A 17,795-nucleotide genomic window follows, 5' to 3' on the forward strand; every position below is an offset into this window, starting at 1 on the left:
CCTGACACCCAGATACCTGTCCCCCCCCTCTCACCTGACACCCAGATACCTGTCCCTCCCCCTCTCACCTGACACCCAGATACCTGCCCCCCCCTCTCTCACCTGACACCCAGATACCTGTCCCTCCCCCTCTCACCTGACACCCAGATACCTGTCCCTCCCCCTCTCACCTGACACCCAGATACCTGCCCCCCCTCTCTCACCTGACACCCAGATACCTGCCCCCCCCTCTCTCACCTGACACCCAGATACCTGCCCCCCCTCTCTCACCTGACACCCAGATACCTGCCCCCCCCTCTCACCTGACACCCAGATACCTGTCCCCCCCTCTCACCTGACACCCAGATACATGTCCCTCCCCCTCTCACCTGACACCCAGATACCTGCCCCCCCTCTCTCACCCAGATACATGTCCCCCCCCCTCTCACCTGACACCGATACCTGCCCCCCCTCACCTGACACCCAGATACATGTCCCCCCCCCTCTCACCTGACACCCAGATACCTGTCCCTCCCCCTCTCACCTGACACCCAGATACCTGTCCCCCCCCCTCACCTGACACCCAGATACATGTCCCCCCCCTCTCACCTGACACCCAGATACCTGTCCCTCCCCCTCTCACCTGACACCCAGATACCTGCCCCCCCCTCACCTGACACCCAGATACATGTCCCCCCCCCTCTCACCTGACACCCAGATACCTGTCCCTCCCCCTCTCACCTGACACCCAGATACATGTCCCTCCCCCTCTCACCTGACACCCAGATACCTGCCCCCCCTCTCTCACCTGACACCCAGATACCTGCCCCCCCCCCTCTCACCTGACACCCAGATACCTGTCCCCCCCTCTCACCTGACACCCAGATACCTGTCCCTCCCCCTCTCACCTGACACCCAGATACCTGCCCCCCCTCTCTCACCTGACACCCAGATACCTGCCCCCCCTCTCACCTGACACCCAGATACCTGTCCCCCCCCCCTCACCTGACACCCAGATACCTGTCCCCCCCCCCTCACCTGACACCCAGATACATGTCCCTCCCCCTCTCACCTGACACCCAGATACCTGCCCCCCCTCTCTCACCTGACACCCAGATACCTGCCCCCCCCTCTCTCACCTGACACCCAGATACCTGCCCCCCCTCTCTCACCTGACACCCAGATACCTGCCCCCCCCTCTCACCTGACACCCAGATACCTGTCCCCCCCTCTCACCTGACACCCAGATACATGTCCCCCCCCCTCACCTGACACCCAGATACATGTCCCTCCCCCTCTCACCTGACACCCAGATACCTGCCCCCCCTCTCTCACCTGACACCCAGATACCTGCCCCCCCCTCTCACCTGACACCCAGATACCTGTCCCCCCCTCTCACCTGACACCCAGATACCTGCCCCCCCCTCTCACCTGACACCCAGATACCTGCCCCCCCTCTCTCACCTGACACCCAGATACCTGCCCCCCCTCTCACCTGACACCCAGATACCTGTCCCCCCTCTTACCTGACACCCAGATACCTGTCCCCCCCTCTTACCTGACACCCAGATACCTGTCCCCCCCCTTACCTGACACACAGATACCTGTCCCCCCCCCCTTACCTGACACCCAGATACCTGTCCCCACCTCTCTCATCTGACACCCAGATACCTGTCCCCACCTCTCTCATCTGACACCCAGATACCTGTCCCCCTCTCTCACCTGACACGCAGATACCTGTCCCCCTCTCTCAACTGACACCCAGATACCTGTCCCCCTCTCTCAACTGACACCCAGATACCTGTCCCCCCCTCTTACCTGACACCCAGATACCTGTGTCCCCCCCTCTCACCTGACACCCAGATACCTGTCCCCCCCTCTCACCTGACACCTAGATACCTGTCCCCACCTGACACCCAGATACCTGTCCCACCCTCTCACCTGACACCCAAATACCTGTTTCCCAGATACCTGTCCCACCCTCTCACCTGACATGCAGATACCTGTCCCCCATCCACTCACCATCCCCCCCTCTCACCTGACCCCCACCCACTAATCTGACACTCATTTTCACTATACAGTACACGGCCTCTTGTGGAAATTAGGACTGACTGATATGGTAATGATCTACACCACATTGCTAACTGGTGGTAATGGGCTACAGCACTGCTACCTGTATGCACTTATTCTACTACTATCTATACAGTGAGATTAAGATCAAGGCATCAGGGACACTGGTAGATAAACTGGAACTACCATCATTGTGTCCGTACGATTTGCTCCAGTACCCAGGATCTTGTGCCATTAAGGTAAAGTCTGTAATTTAGTCGTAAGTCTAGTTGATCATCTGGATCTAGAGATATCTGGATTAAGAGACCACTTGCTAGACTCTAGGTGCTATCAACTCGGAAAGTCCTCCTCCACCTCTGGAAACTGCTTATTTGAAAGTCACTTTGCAATTGAATGGTCAACAAAATGTGGCACAAGTGCAAAACGAAAGGTAGAAAATGGCTTTTTAAAAGCTTTTTTTGTAGAGATTGAGAAGGGAGTGGAATCATAGTCTGTCTGAAGGCAGTCAAAATGTGTTGGGCTGCAACACATCCTCATTCTCTGAGGAAAGGTCTACTACACATTTGTCCATCTACCATAAGCAGCAAGGAAGGACAACACATGGAGTTAGGGAGCCTGGGCTCTGAAGGCCTCATCCTAGAAAGGTCAGAAATAGATCATTAGATTAAGTTGGGAACACAGAATGTGCTGGGTCCTTCCATGCTGGAATTGGGCGATCTGAAAAGAAAACCAAGCACTGTGATAGGACCCACATGGGCTCTACGTGGACTGCAGTGTCTCTCGTTTGAGGGTCTTGTCAGGAGTTGCAGGGTCAGGCAGATGAAACAGGAAGCCTGGATTTCCTGCAGGTAATCTAGTCTGGCATTTTGCACAAATGTAAATGTTTAATCACCAAAAGGTGAGCAATTCAGCACCCATCATTTTAGGCTCTGACTTCTGGAATTCTGACCCAAGAGGGCCTTAAAAGTGGGATATGAACACTTTACAGAACGCAGCAGAGTAGACAAAAAGTAAAGCACTAGCGGTGAACTGCAGAACTACACTCTAGGCCAACAAGATAAAGCAGAGCCTAGTAAGAAAAGAAGCACTTCCCTGAAATATAGGTGGTCCATGAAGTGCAGGATTCAGTGACCATATCTAGAGCAGGATGGACTCCTGAAAGCACAAGATCAATTGTTCAGTACAGGAACCAATTGGTCCTTCACCTTTCAGACAGAAGTCTCCAGTGGGCATCCCGTGTCCCCAACCTTAGTGTCAGTGTGAGCGGTGTTACCTGGCACCTATGCGATGGAACATAGGCACATGTCTACGTCTTCCTACTGTGGAAAGAGGTCCCACCCATGCCGAGGGAAGGGGGTTTGCCCAAAGACACCCCCTGTTACGATCTTCTGGGTTTGTGTACCACACAGAATACCTACTGTGTGATCTTATTTTGAAATAAACATTCCTATAAAAAAGGTGTCCACAGGTGGTTTTTGGTATAAACATATATCCTTTACATTTATGAATGCATCTAGACACCTCCAATTATATATTGTTAATAATCTTTTAAGAACTCTTATGTTGTGTTTTATTTCTACTTGTTGGTATGCGCCTGAGTGTGTATTGAATTTTTGTTACCTCCAATTATATAGTCACATTGATCCTGCACAGTATTTAGTGTCGACAGGAACAGGTAGAAAAGACCTGATCGTAAAACAACGAGTGGAGCTCCAAGCACAACAGTCTCATAGCACAAACACCAACACTTACTGAAAACAATGACAACAATTTATTAAAATATTTTATCAAAAAGGCCATAAAAATAACACTTTTTAAAATGTTTACAAAAATTTAAAAAAAAACTGTACATAAAATGCAGCTTGTTATTGCCCCCATATGTAATGGGCATTATGTGACCGTTAAACTTTTTTTTTTTTTTTTTTTTATTAAAACTAAATTCAGATTTCAAATAAAAGCTGACATTCTGGTAAAGTAACAGACTGATATTTTACAACCTATATGTACAACAGGCACTTTATTATCTAGCTCAGGCATTAGAGGCCAGTAATTGGAGCAACTGTTTGGACTGTTGCGAGATTAGCCATGGGCCCTGGATTATTAATTCTGTATGTCCCAGACAAGCACTTGGTTGTAGGATGCGGTGAAGAGAAGGTTGCCGGATGGTGATACTCGGCAGAGGTGTACACAGTCGTCGTGAGCTGAGAAGTCTTGTTGTGTGCCCGTGGAGGAGTCGATAACGCGCAGGAATCGCTCTGTGGAGAAGAAACGCAGGTTAGAGTCAGAGGGAGAACAAGGAACATAAAAAAAGTTAAGTTTTTTTTTTATTATTACAATCATATTTTAGTTTATATCGTTGATAAATAGTAGTTAATTTTAATTAGATGGATTTATATTACATTGTTGTCTTGCTGGAAACTCACAGTTGCTATTATATTTATTTATACATGGTGTTAAATTAATAATTTCTGTAATAAACTGATGTAACACTTTATCTATCCAAGGAGTACTATGGAGGTAATACACTGAATGGCTTGATAATGATGACACCGTTTATACTCGCAAGGGTAAACATATGTTAAGTGTAGGATAAAATAGGATTGCATTGCTTATTGCCCAATTAAGAAAGGGTGAACTAACAGATTGCAGGTCGTGCTTCTTTGCAGAAACTACTCAGCATGGTGAAACGCATCAGTTTTACTATTAATAAATTGATTGCTAGCTTATATCCTCAATTGATGTGACATTTACATAATGAATTGCTGTTTATTTGATTTGATATTTTGTTTTCAAGTGAGTCCATGATATATAGAATTTTACACACCCCATTTGCATTTTTTGTGTTTTTTCTTAATTTTGTTCTATTGCATCATGTTTTTATTTTCTTTTTCCTCTGTATAGATTAAAGGATACTATGAATTTGTATTATGTTCCATTATGGTTAGTGTATCATCAGACTGCATTGTACAATTATTATTAGGATTTGGTCTGCTTATTCCACCTTGAACACTTCTATTTGTATCACCAAATCTAATTTTTTGTTTAAGTGCTGATTTACTCTGTTTGGTGTGAACTGAGTATGAAGTGGAATTAGGGGGTTTATAGTAAGGTGAGAGAAGGGTGAAGTGAACATTATTTTTCTCCATATAACATGCAGCATCCAGGATAATTCCTATGACCGCACAGGACTTACCGCTGCTACCCAGGGCAAGGAGTGAAGCCGCTGGAGACATGGAGAGAGAGGTGGCGAAATGCGCTAGTGGGATCCTCAGCAGTACCTGCATGAGACAGACAGATATAATCCTCCATAACGGCTACGTGAGAGACATAGTAAGCAGAGTACAAGGAAACAGACACACACACAGGTTATTTACAGATGGGAAATATCTGTAATATCTAATATATGTAACTAATGGTAGGAAAAGGAGCCAGTGGGTACCTTGAGCCCCGGTGATAGATGTGCACAAGCCTGAGGCCAGGGATGTTCTGCTGACAATCCCTCTCTGTTCCCCCAGAGATCACTGCATCTTACACTGAAGGGGGCTGGTAATAACACTTCAGAAGTCATGTGTCAGTCATCAGGGGGACGGTCCATTGACCACCAATGTTACTAACATGGTCAGTGATGACATTTGGGGGCTTCGAGGATGAATCTGAAAGTGTTACACGATCTGGGCATCGGAACCCACTATTCCTGGTTCTCAGCAGTGCTGATCCGCCAATGGTCAGATTGAAAGAGAGATAAGAACAGCCAAAGCTTGGCCAGTTTACAGGAACCCCAAGGAGGAGGGTAATCAGAGCATGTGGTTGGGGCTACAAGAGTAGCTGGGGGCAGTATGTAAGAGAGCAGTTACACAAACAGCTGATGAGACATGGTACCTGCTTCTGTGCCAGGCTATAAAACAGAGCTTCTTTCTCCATCCCGAATCCGGTATACACCACCGTGCCTGGCTGCCATGGGCAGAACGCTGCCAGGGTAGGAATGGGGGATTCTGCTTCCTGCAATAGGAAATAAAGTTTAGGTTACTGTGTACAGCACGACTTTCATTTCAAGCCACGACTGTGGTGTTTCTCAATATAAGACCACTTGGGTCTAAGTATAACATAACCTTTATTGGTACTATGTGAGAACATGAGCCGTACCAATTCCATATCACACCAACATATAGTAGCACAGGCAATGTGTACAATACAGGAGCCTGACAATACATGTGTGACTGTATTGTGGGTATATGTTCAATGGGTCTGCTCCCTAGCACAGTATATATGCATATTATAAGATCTGTGTGTTTTGTATAGGGGTTTATTTGTGATTCAGCCACATAATAAATGTGCCAGAGGTTATCACATTACGTTATTGTAAAGGTCAGTCCTCTTGCTGTAGAATACATTTGTACAATGCAGTGCGATAGGACAAGGTGTCTGTATAATTACAGTCACTGCCGCAGTCTCAGTACTTACCTTTTCACTGTCTGGAGCTGGGAAGCTCAACCAATCCAAGAGCTCGCACTTATCCTTTAGCCAATCAGAGGCCCAGACACTTACACGTCTGTCCATACTGGCAGCCAACCAGATTTCTCCTCCCTGCAGGCCTAGTTCCTCAGCCTGTAAAAATAGAAAAATAATATTTAAATCAGATACAAAGCCATGTCTGACGCTGAAATTACTGCCCCATCCAACTTTAAGGTCAGAGAGGCGGGTCACATAATACAGAGGCACAGAACTTCTGAATCAGGCCCCCGGAATCTGTTTGAGTTCCCAATTGCCAAGTATGCAATACATTCTATAAGTAATCACCTATTTGGGGTCCCAGAACAGTCACACTTGTGTTGTAAGTTGCCTCCAACTTAAAACACAGGGTCCTCCCACAATCTTAAAAATGTCTGTACTTATGTTAAATCAGTATCTCCGATTCCATCTGAAGGACACTGCTACCAATAGGTGTAGAGCTGGTTCACATGAGCTGGGCACTTAGGGGTTCACAAATTAAAGTATGAAGCTCCTCACCTGTATAAGTCCTTATTACCCGATCTCTAGTTCATAGCTTACAAAGCCCCAAAGCATGGGGTAAAAAAGGACCAACAGAAAACTGAACCGATGAGCACAAAGGGTAACGCTGTGTCCTTCGGATGGAAACTGAGAAATGGATTTAAAGTAAAAAATCCTCTTTTATGCACTGCAAAACTGCAGTAAAACAACTGGTCTGAGGATTAATTCTGTAGAAGAACAAATACAAACATTTAAAATCTTTAAATAAGTAAAATTCCTTTCAGTAAAGGACAATAGATATTGGATATCTGTGGATTAAATACTCCACATTATACAATACTAGGGGCTAATAATTAAACACCACAGTCATCTAGTTCTGGATCAGGGTAACAACTTCGGGAAGGATTCAGCTTTTGAGGTGGAGCGGGAACCAAGATATTACAGAAAGAAACAACTAGTGTTAATTCTGGATGAATCTGATCATCATTAACCTCTGAACCGTGAGGAAAGTATAAATCTCTGAGCTTTGGTGATGTCCCGACACACAGCCCTATATATATATATATATTTAGCTGGTCCAATGTGCAATATGATGTAGCACGTGCCCTTGTGTTTCATACTCCCATTGTCCCATAGATTGTAAGTTTGTGAGCAGGGCTCTCTTTCCTCTCTGTCTGTCTGTATGTATTACCCAGTATTGTTTTATTAATGTTTGTTCCCAATTGTAAAGCGCTACCGAATTTGCTGGCGCTATATAAATAAATGATGATGATGATCTATTACCTTTCTGCGTGAGCACTGGATGGTAGTGATGGGGGACCCCTTGTGGTCACTCAGTACTCGGACAGTCATCCCTGTACGTGGGCTGCTGATTGCCATCAGACCGTCCTTCCCTCCGGACAGCAGCACGTCACCTGTGTTATTATAAAACATGACAATCACCGACACAGCAACCACAGCCAGAGTTACACGTCTCTGCCCGGCAGAGTCACTAACCGGTCAGGGAGAAGGCGATGGCGGTCACTGCACAAGGGTGCGGGTGAATCTTCATCTCCATCTCTGTTTTAGACACACTGAAGAGTCGGATGGTCCCGTCACTGTAACCTGCAGCAATCTTCTGCCCCGAGGTGGGCTGGAGGCTCCAGTCCAGACATAGGCAGCTCTGTGACATATTACCAGGTTACAGAAGGACGTGATGGACAGGAGCCGCTACAACACACATGATGAGTCTGGTATTACCTGGTTGAGGACTTGGAATTGAAGGAGCAGCTCGCAGCTGTGAAGGGACCAGACCCGTACGCTGCCATCTTCCCCACATGTTGCACAGTGAGTCTCCCCTGGACCCACTACCAAATCAGTCACCTATAGAAACATAAAGGATTCTGATTAATTACAAGTAGTTACCAATATATCATCTGCTGCCCCAGAATAATCTGCTCGCACCTTGTTCCTGTGCCCGCTGATGAGACGGATGCTGGTATTCTCCACCCAGTTGATGTACCATAACGTGCTGGCCGTGGTACCCACAATGCCCATCTCTAAGGCATCGTCAAAGGTTGCACTGACAACAGCGCCATCTAGTGTCATCTCGTGTTCCATCAGGACAGAAGAGGAGCTAAAGGGAAACCATCCAGTTTACCATCAAGGCATCATTTACGGACAGAATTTCTTTGCACAAAGTACATGGGACGGGGGACCTACCTGGCCTCAGAGCCCTTTTCTCTCAGCTCTTGTACAGCAGCCACGGACCACAGTCTTATCCTGCGAGTGTTACTACCAGTCACCAGTCTGTTACCTCGGCACAGCAGAACACCTTAGGGGAGATTAAAGTAATACATTGCCTTCCATATAATTGGGTTGTAGTTCTTGTAGGATGGCAGAAGAGCTGACACTCACCAATCTCGCCCTGGTCCGCTTCCCACGTCATAAAGCAGCGATGAGTCTGAGCGTCCCACACACATACCTGCCCTGTGCTGCAGCCCGTATACAGCAGAGAGGTCGGGTTATAGGTGAGGGATGTCAGCTCTGCCGAGCCAACCTCATCTGGGACAGAGGCTCTGTATACCTGTGGTGCAGGAAGGAGTAATCAGAGGGGAGCGCAGCGTTATAGTTCGTTAGGTTGGGGAAAAAGACATTTGTTGAACAAGTGCAACACTCCATCCTCAAGCTGCAGCAGTTTATCCAGATGACGACTAGATAATGGCAAACTGCCCACAACTCTGTATATTCTGTTTTGTAAAGGTGTCCAATCCCTTCTTGGTCAGTATCTCTCAATAACAATTCATGGCAAAGCATTCCTAGTACCACTGCTCTTACTGTAAAGAACCATTTTTCGCATCTGAATATTAAGGGGGTTATCTACTAAATGGCGATTTTCCAACTTTTTTTTTTTTTTTAAATATATAATAATAGCTATGTCCAATTGGCCTTTCGGATCCCGCTGTCTATTAAATTCTGACGTCGCGCTGTCCATGTGATATAGTAGCTTTCTCTCCTGATTTGGTTTCAAGATTTAAGCTATTTACTTATTCCAATTCTGGGTTTACTAGAGCTAAGATTATCCCAACACAGATATGGAAAGTTATCGGCAAACAGTAACAGGCTAGAAACAGACCACAATACAGTTCAGCCACCAAGCCATTAGTAGAAGACCACGTATATACTTGTGATTAAGGCCACATGCATTACACTAAGCTTGACAAACACGAGGTCACTTACCTTCAACTGAGTGGATGTGCCGTTTTCATCTATTCGGCAGAAATTCACAGCTCCGGTGCCCACGCAGGAAAAGGTGTCAGCGTTTGTAGGGTTGAAGGTGACGGCGTGCATGGGCTGGCTGAACTTGCTGCTCGCCAACATCTCATACGTCCTGGTGCTCCACAAGGCAAGCTTCCCGTCTCTGTAATCACCTGGCAGCCGACAAATCAGTCACATGATTTACAGAATACAACACCAAAAACCACAGAAATTGGGTAAAGGTTGTCAAGATAAATAAATTGGCTTACACCTGCTTCACTGACGGCTGTAACTTCTCCTGCTAATGTGGCTGTTTTTCCTAGCTGTGTTGTCACCTCAACTCCCTTTTGGATAAATGGGGAGCGCACATGGGAGGATACTGAAAACAGTGCTAAGATTCTGAAAACCACCCACCCCAAGCAGGAGAGAGGATCTTCTGTTCAGAGCGAATAATCATTGGTGGACCCACCAGAAGGGAAGAATGGTGGACTAGAGACAATTAAGTTTAATATATTCTGGAGTGACCATTCAAAAAGTCATAATATTTGTGTGTTCACTTTTATGTTCTCTGAAAGAAGAATCCTTCCCACCAAGGTAAGTATATATCCACGGTTCCATGTAGTCTGCACCTATAGTAAAGCAATACTACAGAAATGATCTGTGCTCCAAAATAAATGGTGTCCATTTAATTCTGTATGAATGTAAGGAAATAAGCTCATGAACGTGTATGAGCAATACAGGGAAAAGATGCAACATTGAGAGTCTAAGCTGTATTTATTGTTTGCGGTTTAGTTGTTTAGAAAGATCAGGTCTTCTGCTCTCCTCAACAATAACACGAGTGGCATACTGACCAACGGTGACAAGAAGTCGGTCATCTCGGGAGAAGCTCATGGCCTGGACCTCCGTGTGATGATACTGCAGGATCTTCATACAGGAACCTTCTTGTGTGTCCCAGATTCTAATCTGACACATAGAGAGTCCGTCTCCAGAACCAGAGGATGAGGCCAGGATCTAGACATAGATCACACACAATGCTACAGTAGGGGGGAGTATTGGGGTAACACAACTATGATGGACAAGAAGTGTGAAACAAATACGAAGAGAAGATGAGAATACGAGTGGATGGCACCTACTCACCATAGCATCATGGGCGAGTGCCAGGGTAGAGATCTCCTCAGGATGTCCCAGATAGTGGTGCTGCATCCCAGAATGCAGATCCTCCACCACAATCACACAGCCGCAAGTGTATGCAAAGAACCCTGTGCAATACGTTGGGGTCAGTGACAATCCTCAACTATATAAGAACTGATTACTTAAGTAAAGGATCACTAAACCCTAAAACAGAAATGTTTTTAAGAAGAAATTAATAACCCAACTTTCCATCTAAGCTCTGTTAAAAAGTATTTCCTCTATAGACATAGGGCCTGATTCATTACGGAAAGTAAAGCAAGAAAAAGAGTAACTTTGAACCTTGGCAAAACCACATTACAATGCAAGGGGTGCAAATGAGTTTATTATTTTGCACATAAGGAAAATACTGGCTGTTTTTTCATGTAGCACACAAATACTTGATAGCTTATTTGTACACTGACATGTAAAGCTGATCTAGGACATGCCCTACCCCAATTATATAAGTATATGTCCCCAAATTTAAAAGTTTACCTCCCCCTCCAATATGACATGGTTTTGCCAAGGTGCAAAGGGACTATTTTACATTACTTTCCTTAATGAATCAGGCTCATACTGTTCATCTCAGTAATACACATTAATGTCATATTTCAGCTTGCTTTGCTCTAACTACTACATAATGAAGGTGTATAAGTGTGCAGCACAGATTGAAATAGTGAATAGTCCTGGCATGAAGCCATTATATTTACTACAGACATTTACCTGTATCTGGGTTCCACACCATGTTCCCTCTGCCGTTACCATTGTACCCAATCACTGCTTTTAGATGCAACATTTCCTGGCTGGCTGAAGGCTGGCACATCCCCTGTACAACACAAGGAACACGTTCAGGACTCTCCGAAAGATCTAAATCTTCTATATTTCATTTTATTAACTTATAGGACATTTAAATACCCAGAAAGCAAGTACAATAAAAGTCTAAAAACAAGAACAACGAATAAATGACATATAAATAGATAAGTAACTATTTCTCTTTTCCCAGCCGTGTTTAAATAGTCCCAGGTTCATGGATTGTGCGAAAAGAAACTTATACTATTAAATAAATACACAACATGACATAAATATTTCCCAAAGACACAAAACCATAATATCTGTGGGATTAACTTGTTTGATTAACTTGATTACTAGATAATCAAACTATTTCCTTGATCCATTTGTAAGACACAATCATATATTTTAAGTAACATATCAAAGTGAATGAACCAAGAATGATCTTCAAAGAACCAGAAAACGAGAGAAGAAAATAATTAGTGATAATTTACACAAAGTTAAACTGTAAAAATAAGATCAAATAAAGACAGGCATTCTTAGAGTTCATTAAAGTAATCCAATCTAAAACAGACTGACAGTTTTGCAAAACAACAAGATGTTGGAGTCACATCTTCTCTTTATCACTCAATTTTGGGGTCTCCGTACCTTAGCCAAGCAGGGGGATTTGAATCGAGGGTTGAAATGTGTGTAGGCATCGGGACGTGGTGGGACCTGCTTCACATCTAAAATAAATGTAGGAGTTAGTAAGTCATATGGTATGAACACACAAATTAAAATGTATGGAAAGGTATGTTGCAGATCCGATCAGAAGCCCCCACCAGTGATCAGCTACTTCTGACGGGTGTTTAGAACAAACGACTTCCTGGAGCTCCATGAGTGACAAATACATAAGGAGGCAGGAAAACTAATCTTCATCCTGGCTGCGCTGGGTTAAGTTCATTATGGAAATTTTGGGTTGACATTTACCATCTCCTAGACTGGTGTTGATGTTCCTGGTGGCCCAGGACAGCTTGGTCCTGTTGGGCTGGCTCTCTATAATGACCAGAGAGGACTGCCCATCACTTTCCAGTGGATCCTGTAAGTCAACCTCTTCCACCACGGACTCTACGTGACCAGATGTGCCCACCACCACATCTCCATCATCCGACTCTGAAAGGAGGCCTGCAAGAAGCAAGTACGCAGGACAACCATGAAAGAACGGAATAATAAGACCTCACTGTGCTTTCTAGATCACACCTTGCCATAGGATACTGAATGATCCTCCCACCTGCACCAACTGCATGCTGCACAGGGCTTATATCCAGACGAGGAGGGGAGGAGATACAGGGGCGAGGCGCTGTGCCTCGTGGCATCCCACTAGAGATGAATGTGGAATCTCTCCTCTGATCTACGGGATCTGTTATGCGAGACAAGTTTAGGTTCATGATATTCAACCAAATCACCTATTACCACCGTAATGATCCCACTTACCAGAGCTGGAACGGACCATGGATGGCCCAGTTGAGCCGGACTGACGGACAGAGGGTAGACCCCCCGCAAGGCTGAAGACAGGGGAAAAAAAAAAAATTGGCTCTGTTAGTCTATAAGAGTAAAGGAAACAGCAGGCTGACAAAAGTAACAAAAATAATAAATTAGTAGCAACATTTCTAAACATACAAAATAAAAAAGGAGCACGTAAAGGAACTGAATAAGTAAAAGGAGCTAAAAACACAATCCACCTGACACTTAGAGCATCGGGGTCTGGAGCTGCTTCAAAGTCCCAAATAAAAACAGCGTCTCCGGCAGTGATCACACTCTGCTGATCTGGGGAGAAGTCCACTTGTTGCACAGGTTCGGAGTGTCCGATGAACACCTGAAAGTAGGAGGAGCCAGAATACTGCAACGTGAATGCAGAAAGACACAGTCACGTAAAATAAGACAAACTGAATGAGCCACTTAAAATGTCCCAGAAATGGAAGGAAAGGAGAAACCAGTCATTGGGACTTGGTCATCGAACCCTTCAACATTACCTGTGGGCGGGCGATTCCAGCCAGGCCATTGTCCCACACTTTGATGATTCGGTCTCCAGCTGTCAGCAGGTAGCGGTTATCGTCACTCACGCCTAGTGAGCAGCAGTAGGGTTTGTGTACTTGTGTCACCTGAGGAAGATCAGATGCGTCACTACAAAACTGACACATCTGCGACAATGACGTGGTAAACAATGGTGTCACCAACCACCAGTAAATCTAGTTCTCAATTTACCAATCAAAACGCTGAAAGATAGAGATGCCCCCTCAATCTGCAGCTTAGGAGATATTCACCCTATCTATTGGTGAAAGATGTAAGCTGCTGTATTGACATGTCTAGTAATGTGTATAGAGCCTCACCTCTCTAGTCAGACGCCCGGTCTTGGAGTCCAGCCACAGGATCTTGTTGCCGGAGGTAGACACCAGCAAGTGATAAGGGCGATGAGGGCTGAACGTGAGGCTCACGGCACAGTCTAGCTTAGTGCTCTCTAGATCCAGTATGCTGACATCAATGCGCAAGAGCTGAAGGAACAAGTGATGAGGGAGAGTGAGTAGAAGTAAAAGAAATCAGATCCAGGAGAGTTCCTGAGGTAGTCACCGAAGATGATGAGGTGTAAGGCAGAAAAAAGGTGACACACACTTTGGTTTTTATTAGCTTTCTCCCAGGTGATCTAAGCTAGGTATAAAATCCCAGAATAATCTATATTATGATGTTTGTTTCCCACTATTGCCTCCACAAGATATCCGCTCAGGAGCGCACTTTTCTGAACATCGAATATTACCGCATTACCTCATCTAATGACCGGCCATGCATGACGGTCACGGTGTACTCGTTGGGTCCAACAAAGGCCAAGAGACAACCATCCCTGCTCAGTGATAAAGCCTGAGGTCCCCGCTCAGTGTCCTTGCACACCACATTACCTGCACAGGAGATTAAACGGGTTCAGAGTTTACGACCTGGGCAATTGATTTGAGTAAAGAAAAGACCAGGAAGGGAACATAAGGGTAGGGTAATAATTTAGAATATGGATTTAACAGATGAAGGGTAAAATGAAAATCATCTGTCTCCAATAATAGCCTGGTTGCCTCACAGCACTGGGGTCATTGGTTCAATTCAGAGCATGGCTCTATATGTATGGCGTTTGTATGTTCTCCGGTTACCTTCCACAGTCCACAGATATACAGGGAAGTTAATCGGCTTGTGACAAAAATGGATCTTAGTGTATGTGTGTGTATATGTTAGAGGATTTACATTGTAGGCTCCAATGGGGCAGGGACTGATTCCTAATATGGTGGCACTATGTAAATAAACAATAATAAATAAAATGATTAATCCAGCCAGGATTACATGTCTTCACTCACCGAGCACCCGCACAACGTGCTGTTCTTTGTGTCCGATGCTGTACAGGGCCAGGGATCCCAGAGAGCACGCACTGTACATGAGGCCTCCATCAGGAGAGAAGAGGAGGCCGGTGATGGAGCCTCGGTGCTGCCTGTTAGGAGACACGTCAGTCGTACAGAACAATAGAATGATGGAGTCACTGACAGCTGCCCACTCTCTGTTCTGCTACAGGACTATTTAATGAGCCACTAAACCTAAACTGCAAACAACATGAGATGGATGTTCCTACACATATAGACGGGTGATGAGAATCCCAGTACCCCAGTCTCTTCCATCCACTGATACTACCCCCAGGATGAGAGTACATTGTGCTTACTTGTGTTCAGATTGCAGGCTTGTAGTGGTGACATCAAAATACCTGACCACCCCACTGCTGAAGCCACAGGCCAGGGCCTGCCGGGTGGGGTGAAAGGTCACGGTGCACGGAGTCTCCTCATTGGCTGTGAAGTCATACAACTGCAAAGACACAGAAACAATAAGTGGTACACCCTCGCCTATACATAGAGACAGACTGTGGGCTATGAATTCACCTGGAACTAGTGACATCACTGGGGCACACTAGTGTGCACCTCCTGGGCACCACCTTATCTGTGCAGGGCCCGGGTGACAGGGGCCGACTGCTCCAATAACCTCACTACATAGCGAATGTCAACAACAAGCCGTTTACGGGTTTAACCCTTTCAGTGACAAATTATTAGGCTTTGTGCTAAATCCAGAGGGAGCGGTGTTTTACTACAACTCACTCAAACGCGTTTTGTGTCAATGAAGTTTGATGACATAAATTGACCTCATTGGATACTAAAAGCCAGATGAAGAACAGAAAATGTTTATTTGGACTGACAGTTCAGATCACGCTTACGAGATACCCACCCCCTTTACCATGTAGAAAGCAGTGCTGAACTAAGAGGTTTCCACAAACTAAAACGTATAAGTGTATATGACGATCATTATTAATACACAAAAGTGTGACAAGTACATCGACTAATGTTTATTATCCCTTTTAGTTTTCTAATGGCAATAACAATAAACATAGAACTATATTCATGTTGCAGAAACATTTCTTGCCTCTATAAAGGGGATACTAAGTCTGCCTGCAGAGTTTAGCTGCCTAGATGGCCATTGTTTATGTCTCTGTCCCATAATCTCCAGGAGTTATGTTGTGACATGACTTAATACACTCTGATATGTATGTGAGGCTCACATCATGTCTGGTCATACAGCGCCTGAGGTCACTGGCATTAACGTCTCAGTGCCAATGGCTATCCTGCTGGGACATTAAAACCTAATTGCAGTGGTATAAACAACATATAAGTAACGTCGCTGCCATAACCTAACACTTCCAATCAATACTGATCATGAAAAATCAATGCAGTAAAAAGTCTCACAACGCGAACAGATCCGTGCGGAGCGTCACATTACCTGCTGTAGGGAACACAAGTCCCAGATTCGGATGGTGTTGTCGGTGGACACAGTGGCAAGATGAGGCTGGGATGGGTGGGCAGAGAAGGCCAGGACAGAGTCTGTGTGTGAGCGCATTAGAGTCTGGTAACCCCGGGAGGGGACATCCAGGACCCCCAGCTCTCCACTCCTAGTACAGGATAGGACACGCAGACCTTCCGGACTGATGGACACACAGCTCACCGGACCCTCATGTTCTGCAGGGGAAGTGAATGGTTATGTAGAGACTAGACTGTAACACAGTAACTATCACACACTTCTCACATCCTCAGTCATCGCTGCAGCCCTTTCTGATATATAATTAGGTACTATAAATACACTGAAGGTGAGAAACGCTGATGTTCACCAAAGCAACAACTCACCAGCCTCCAGGAAGACAGCAGAAAAGTCTAAGGGCCACAGACGCAAGTAGCCGTCTTCTGATCCGGTAGCACAGTAGGTGGCAGAAACACAGAGGCTGTTTATTGCAATGCCAGGACCTGAGAGCAGAAGAAAGATGGTGATAATGATGGTATTACACACTCTATATTGCGTATGTGTCACCTCCATCAGAGGCACTGGGTGAGAGGACATCGTAACCAGACAGAGAGAAAGTGCCACAGAACGGCTGGTGGATTGTAATGATAGAGGGACTATAGAACACCAGGCACAATATACACGTCTAACAGACAGAGATACAACTCCCATGAGCTGTGCTTCTGTATGCGAGGAGGAAGGTGGCCCCACCATACAGCCATTGAACCACTAGAGACCTAGGCAGATTTGGCAACTCGGCCATGAGAAAGTAGGATGTCAAAGGGGTGTAGAAGACAACAGTCGATTGGATGATGTATATATTCATCAATAAAGCACTCTTCCACAGAGTGGAGTGAAAAATACTAGTCGGTCAACTACATGCAGCAAGACTGTACATTAAGGGCCACTCTCACGGACACAGTCCCATAATGCATTAGAGAGATCCACAACAGCAAAGTGTTCTCACCGGAACTGAAGGTCTGTTTCTCCCGGCGCTCGCTGTGCTGGAGCGGATTCGGCTGCAGACGGCGCACATTACACAGCACCACGTTCTTGTAGTCTATTTCCAGGATGTGCCCGCTGCGGCTGCACACGTAGCTGAGGAAATAAAGGAGGGAGTAACTTGCAAGCGGTCAGGACTCGAGAACAGGTGAGCAACAGCCGGCTCTGATACGCGATCA

At 45.6% G+C, this 17,795-nt stretch overlaps 1 protein-coding gene across 2 annotated transcripts in view; it reads right to left on the bottom strand.

The window, feature by feature from the left end:
- Positions 1 to 3,801: 3,801 nt before the first annotated feature.
- The window catches only part of WDR90 (WD repeat domain 90), a 28,653-nt gene continuing 14,659 nt past the window's right edge, over positions 3,802 to 17,795 (bottom strand). For both annotated transcript variants that reach the window (XM_075179128.1, XM_075179129.1), the window contains exons 17-43: positions 17,582 to 17,712; positions 16,962 to 17,078; positions 16,561 to 16,796; positions 15,458 to 15,597; positions 15,102 to 15,232; positions 14,530 to 14,660; positions 14,100 to 14,261; positions 13,743 to 13,871; positions 13,452 to 13,585; positions 13,204 to 13,274; positions 13,001 to 13,129; positions 12,700 to 12,894; positions 12,379 to 12,455; positions 11,665 to 11,767; positions 10,912 to 11,033; positions 10,626 to 10,785; positions 9,757 to 9,947; positions 8,935 to 9,103; positions 8,740 to 8,851; positions 8,482 to 8,653; positions 8,278 to 8,400; positions 8,035 to 8,200; positions 7,822 to 7,952; positions 6,511 to 6,654; positions 5,929 to 6,048; positions 5,243 to 5,327; positions 3,802 to 4,304 (exon numbers count right to left, since the gene is read on the bottom strand). In XM_075179128.1, the coding sequence (XP_075035229.1) occupies positions 4,150 to 4,304; positions 5,243 to 5,327; positions 5,929 to 6,048; positions 6,511 to 6,654; positions 7,822 to 7,952; positions 8,035 to 8,200; positions 8,278 to 8,400; positions 8,482 to 8,653; positions 8,740 to 8,851; positions 8,935 to 9,103; positions 9,757 to 9,947; positions 10,626 to 10,785; positions 10,912 to 11,033; positions 11,665 to 11,767; positions 12,379 to 12,455; positions 12,700 to 12,894; positions 13,001 to 13,129; positions 13,204 to 13,274; positions 13,452 to 13,585; positions 13,743 to 13,871; positions 14,100 to 14,261; positions 14,530 to 14,660; positions 15,102 to 15,232; positions 15,458 to 15,597; positions 16,561 to 16,796; positions 16,962 to 17,078; positions 17,582 to 17,712 (3,736 nt within the window). In that variant the 3' untranslated portion in view covers positions 3,802 to 4,149. The remainder of the gene's footprint in view (positions 4,305 to 5,242; positions 5,328 to 5,928; positions 6,049 to 6,510; positions 6,655 to 7,821; positions 7,953 to 8,034; positions 8,201 to 8,277; positions 8,401 to 8,481; positions 8,654 to 8,739; positions 8,852 to 8,934; positions 9,104 to 9,756; positions 9,948 to 10,625; positions 10,786 to 10,911; positions 11,034 to 11,664; positions 11,768 to 12,378; positions 12,456 to 12,699; positions 12,895 to 13,000; positions 13,130 to 13,203; positions 13,275 to 13,451; positions 13,586 to 13,742; positions 13,872 to 14,099; positions 14,262 to 14,529; positions 14,661 to 15,101; positions 15,233 to 15,457; positions 15,598 to 16,560; positions 16,797 to 16,961; positions 17,079 to 17,581; positions 17,713 to 17,795) is intronic.

The sequence above is a fragment of the Mixophyes fleayi genome, chromosome 7, assembly GCF_038048845.1.
Source record: "Mixophyes fleayi isolate aMixFle1 chromosome 7, aMixFle1.hap1, whole genome shotgun sequence".
Lineage (NCBI taxonomy): Eukaryota > Metazoa > Chordata > Amphibia > Anura > Limnodynastidae > Mixophyes > Mixophyes fleayi.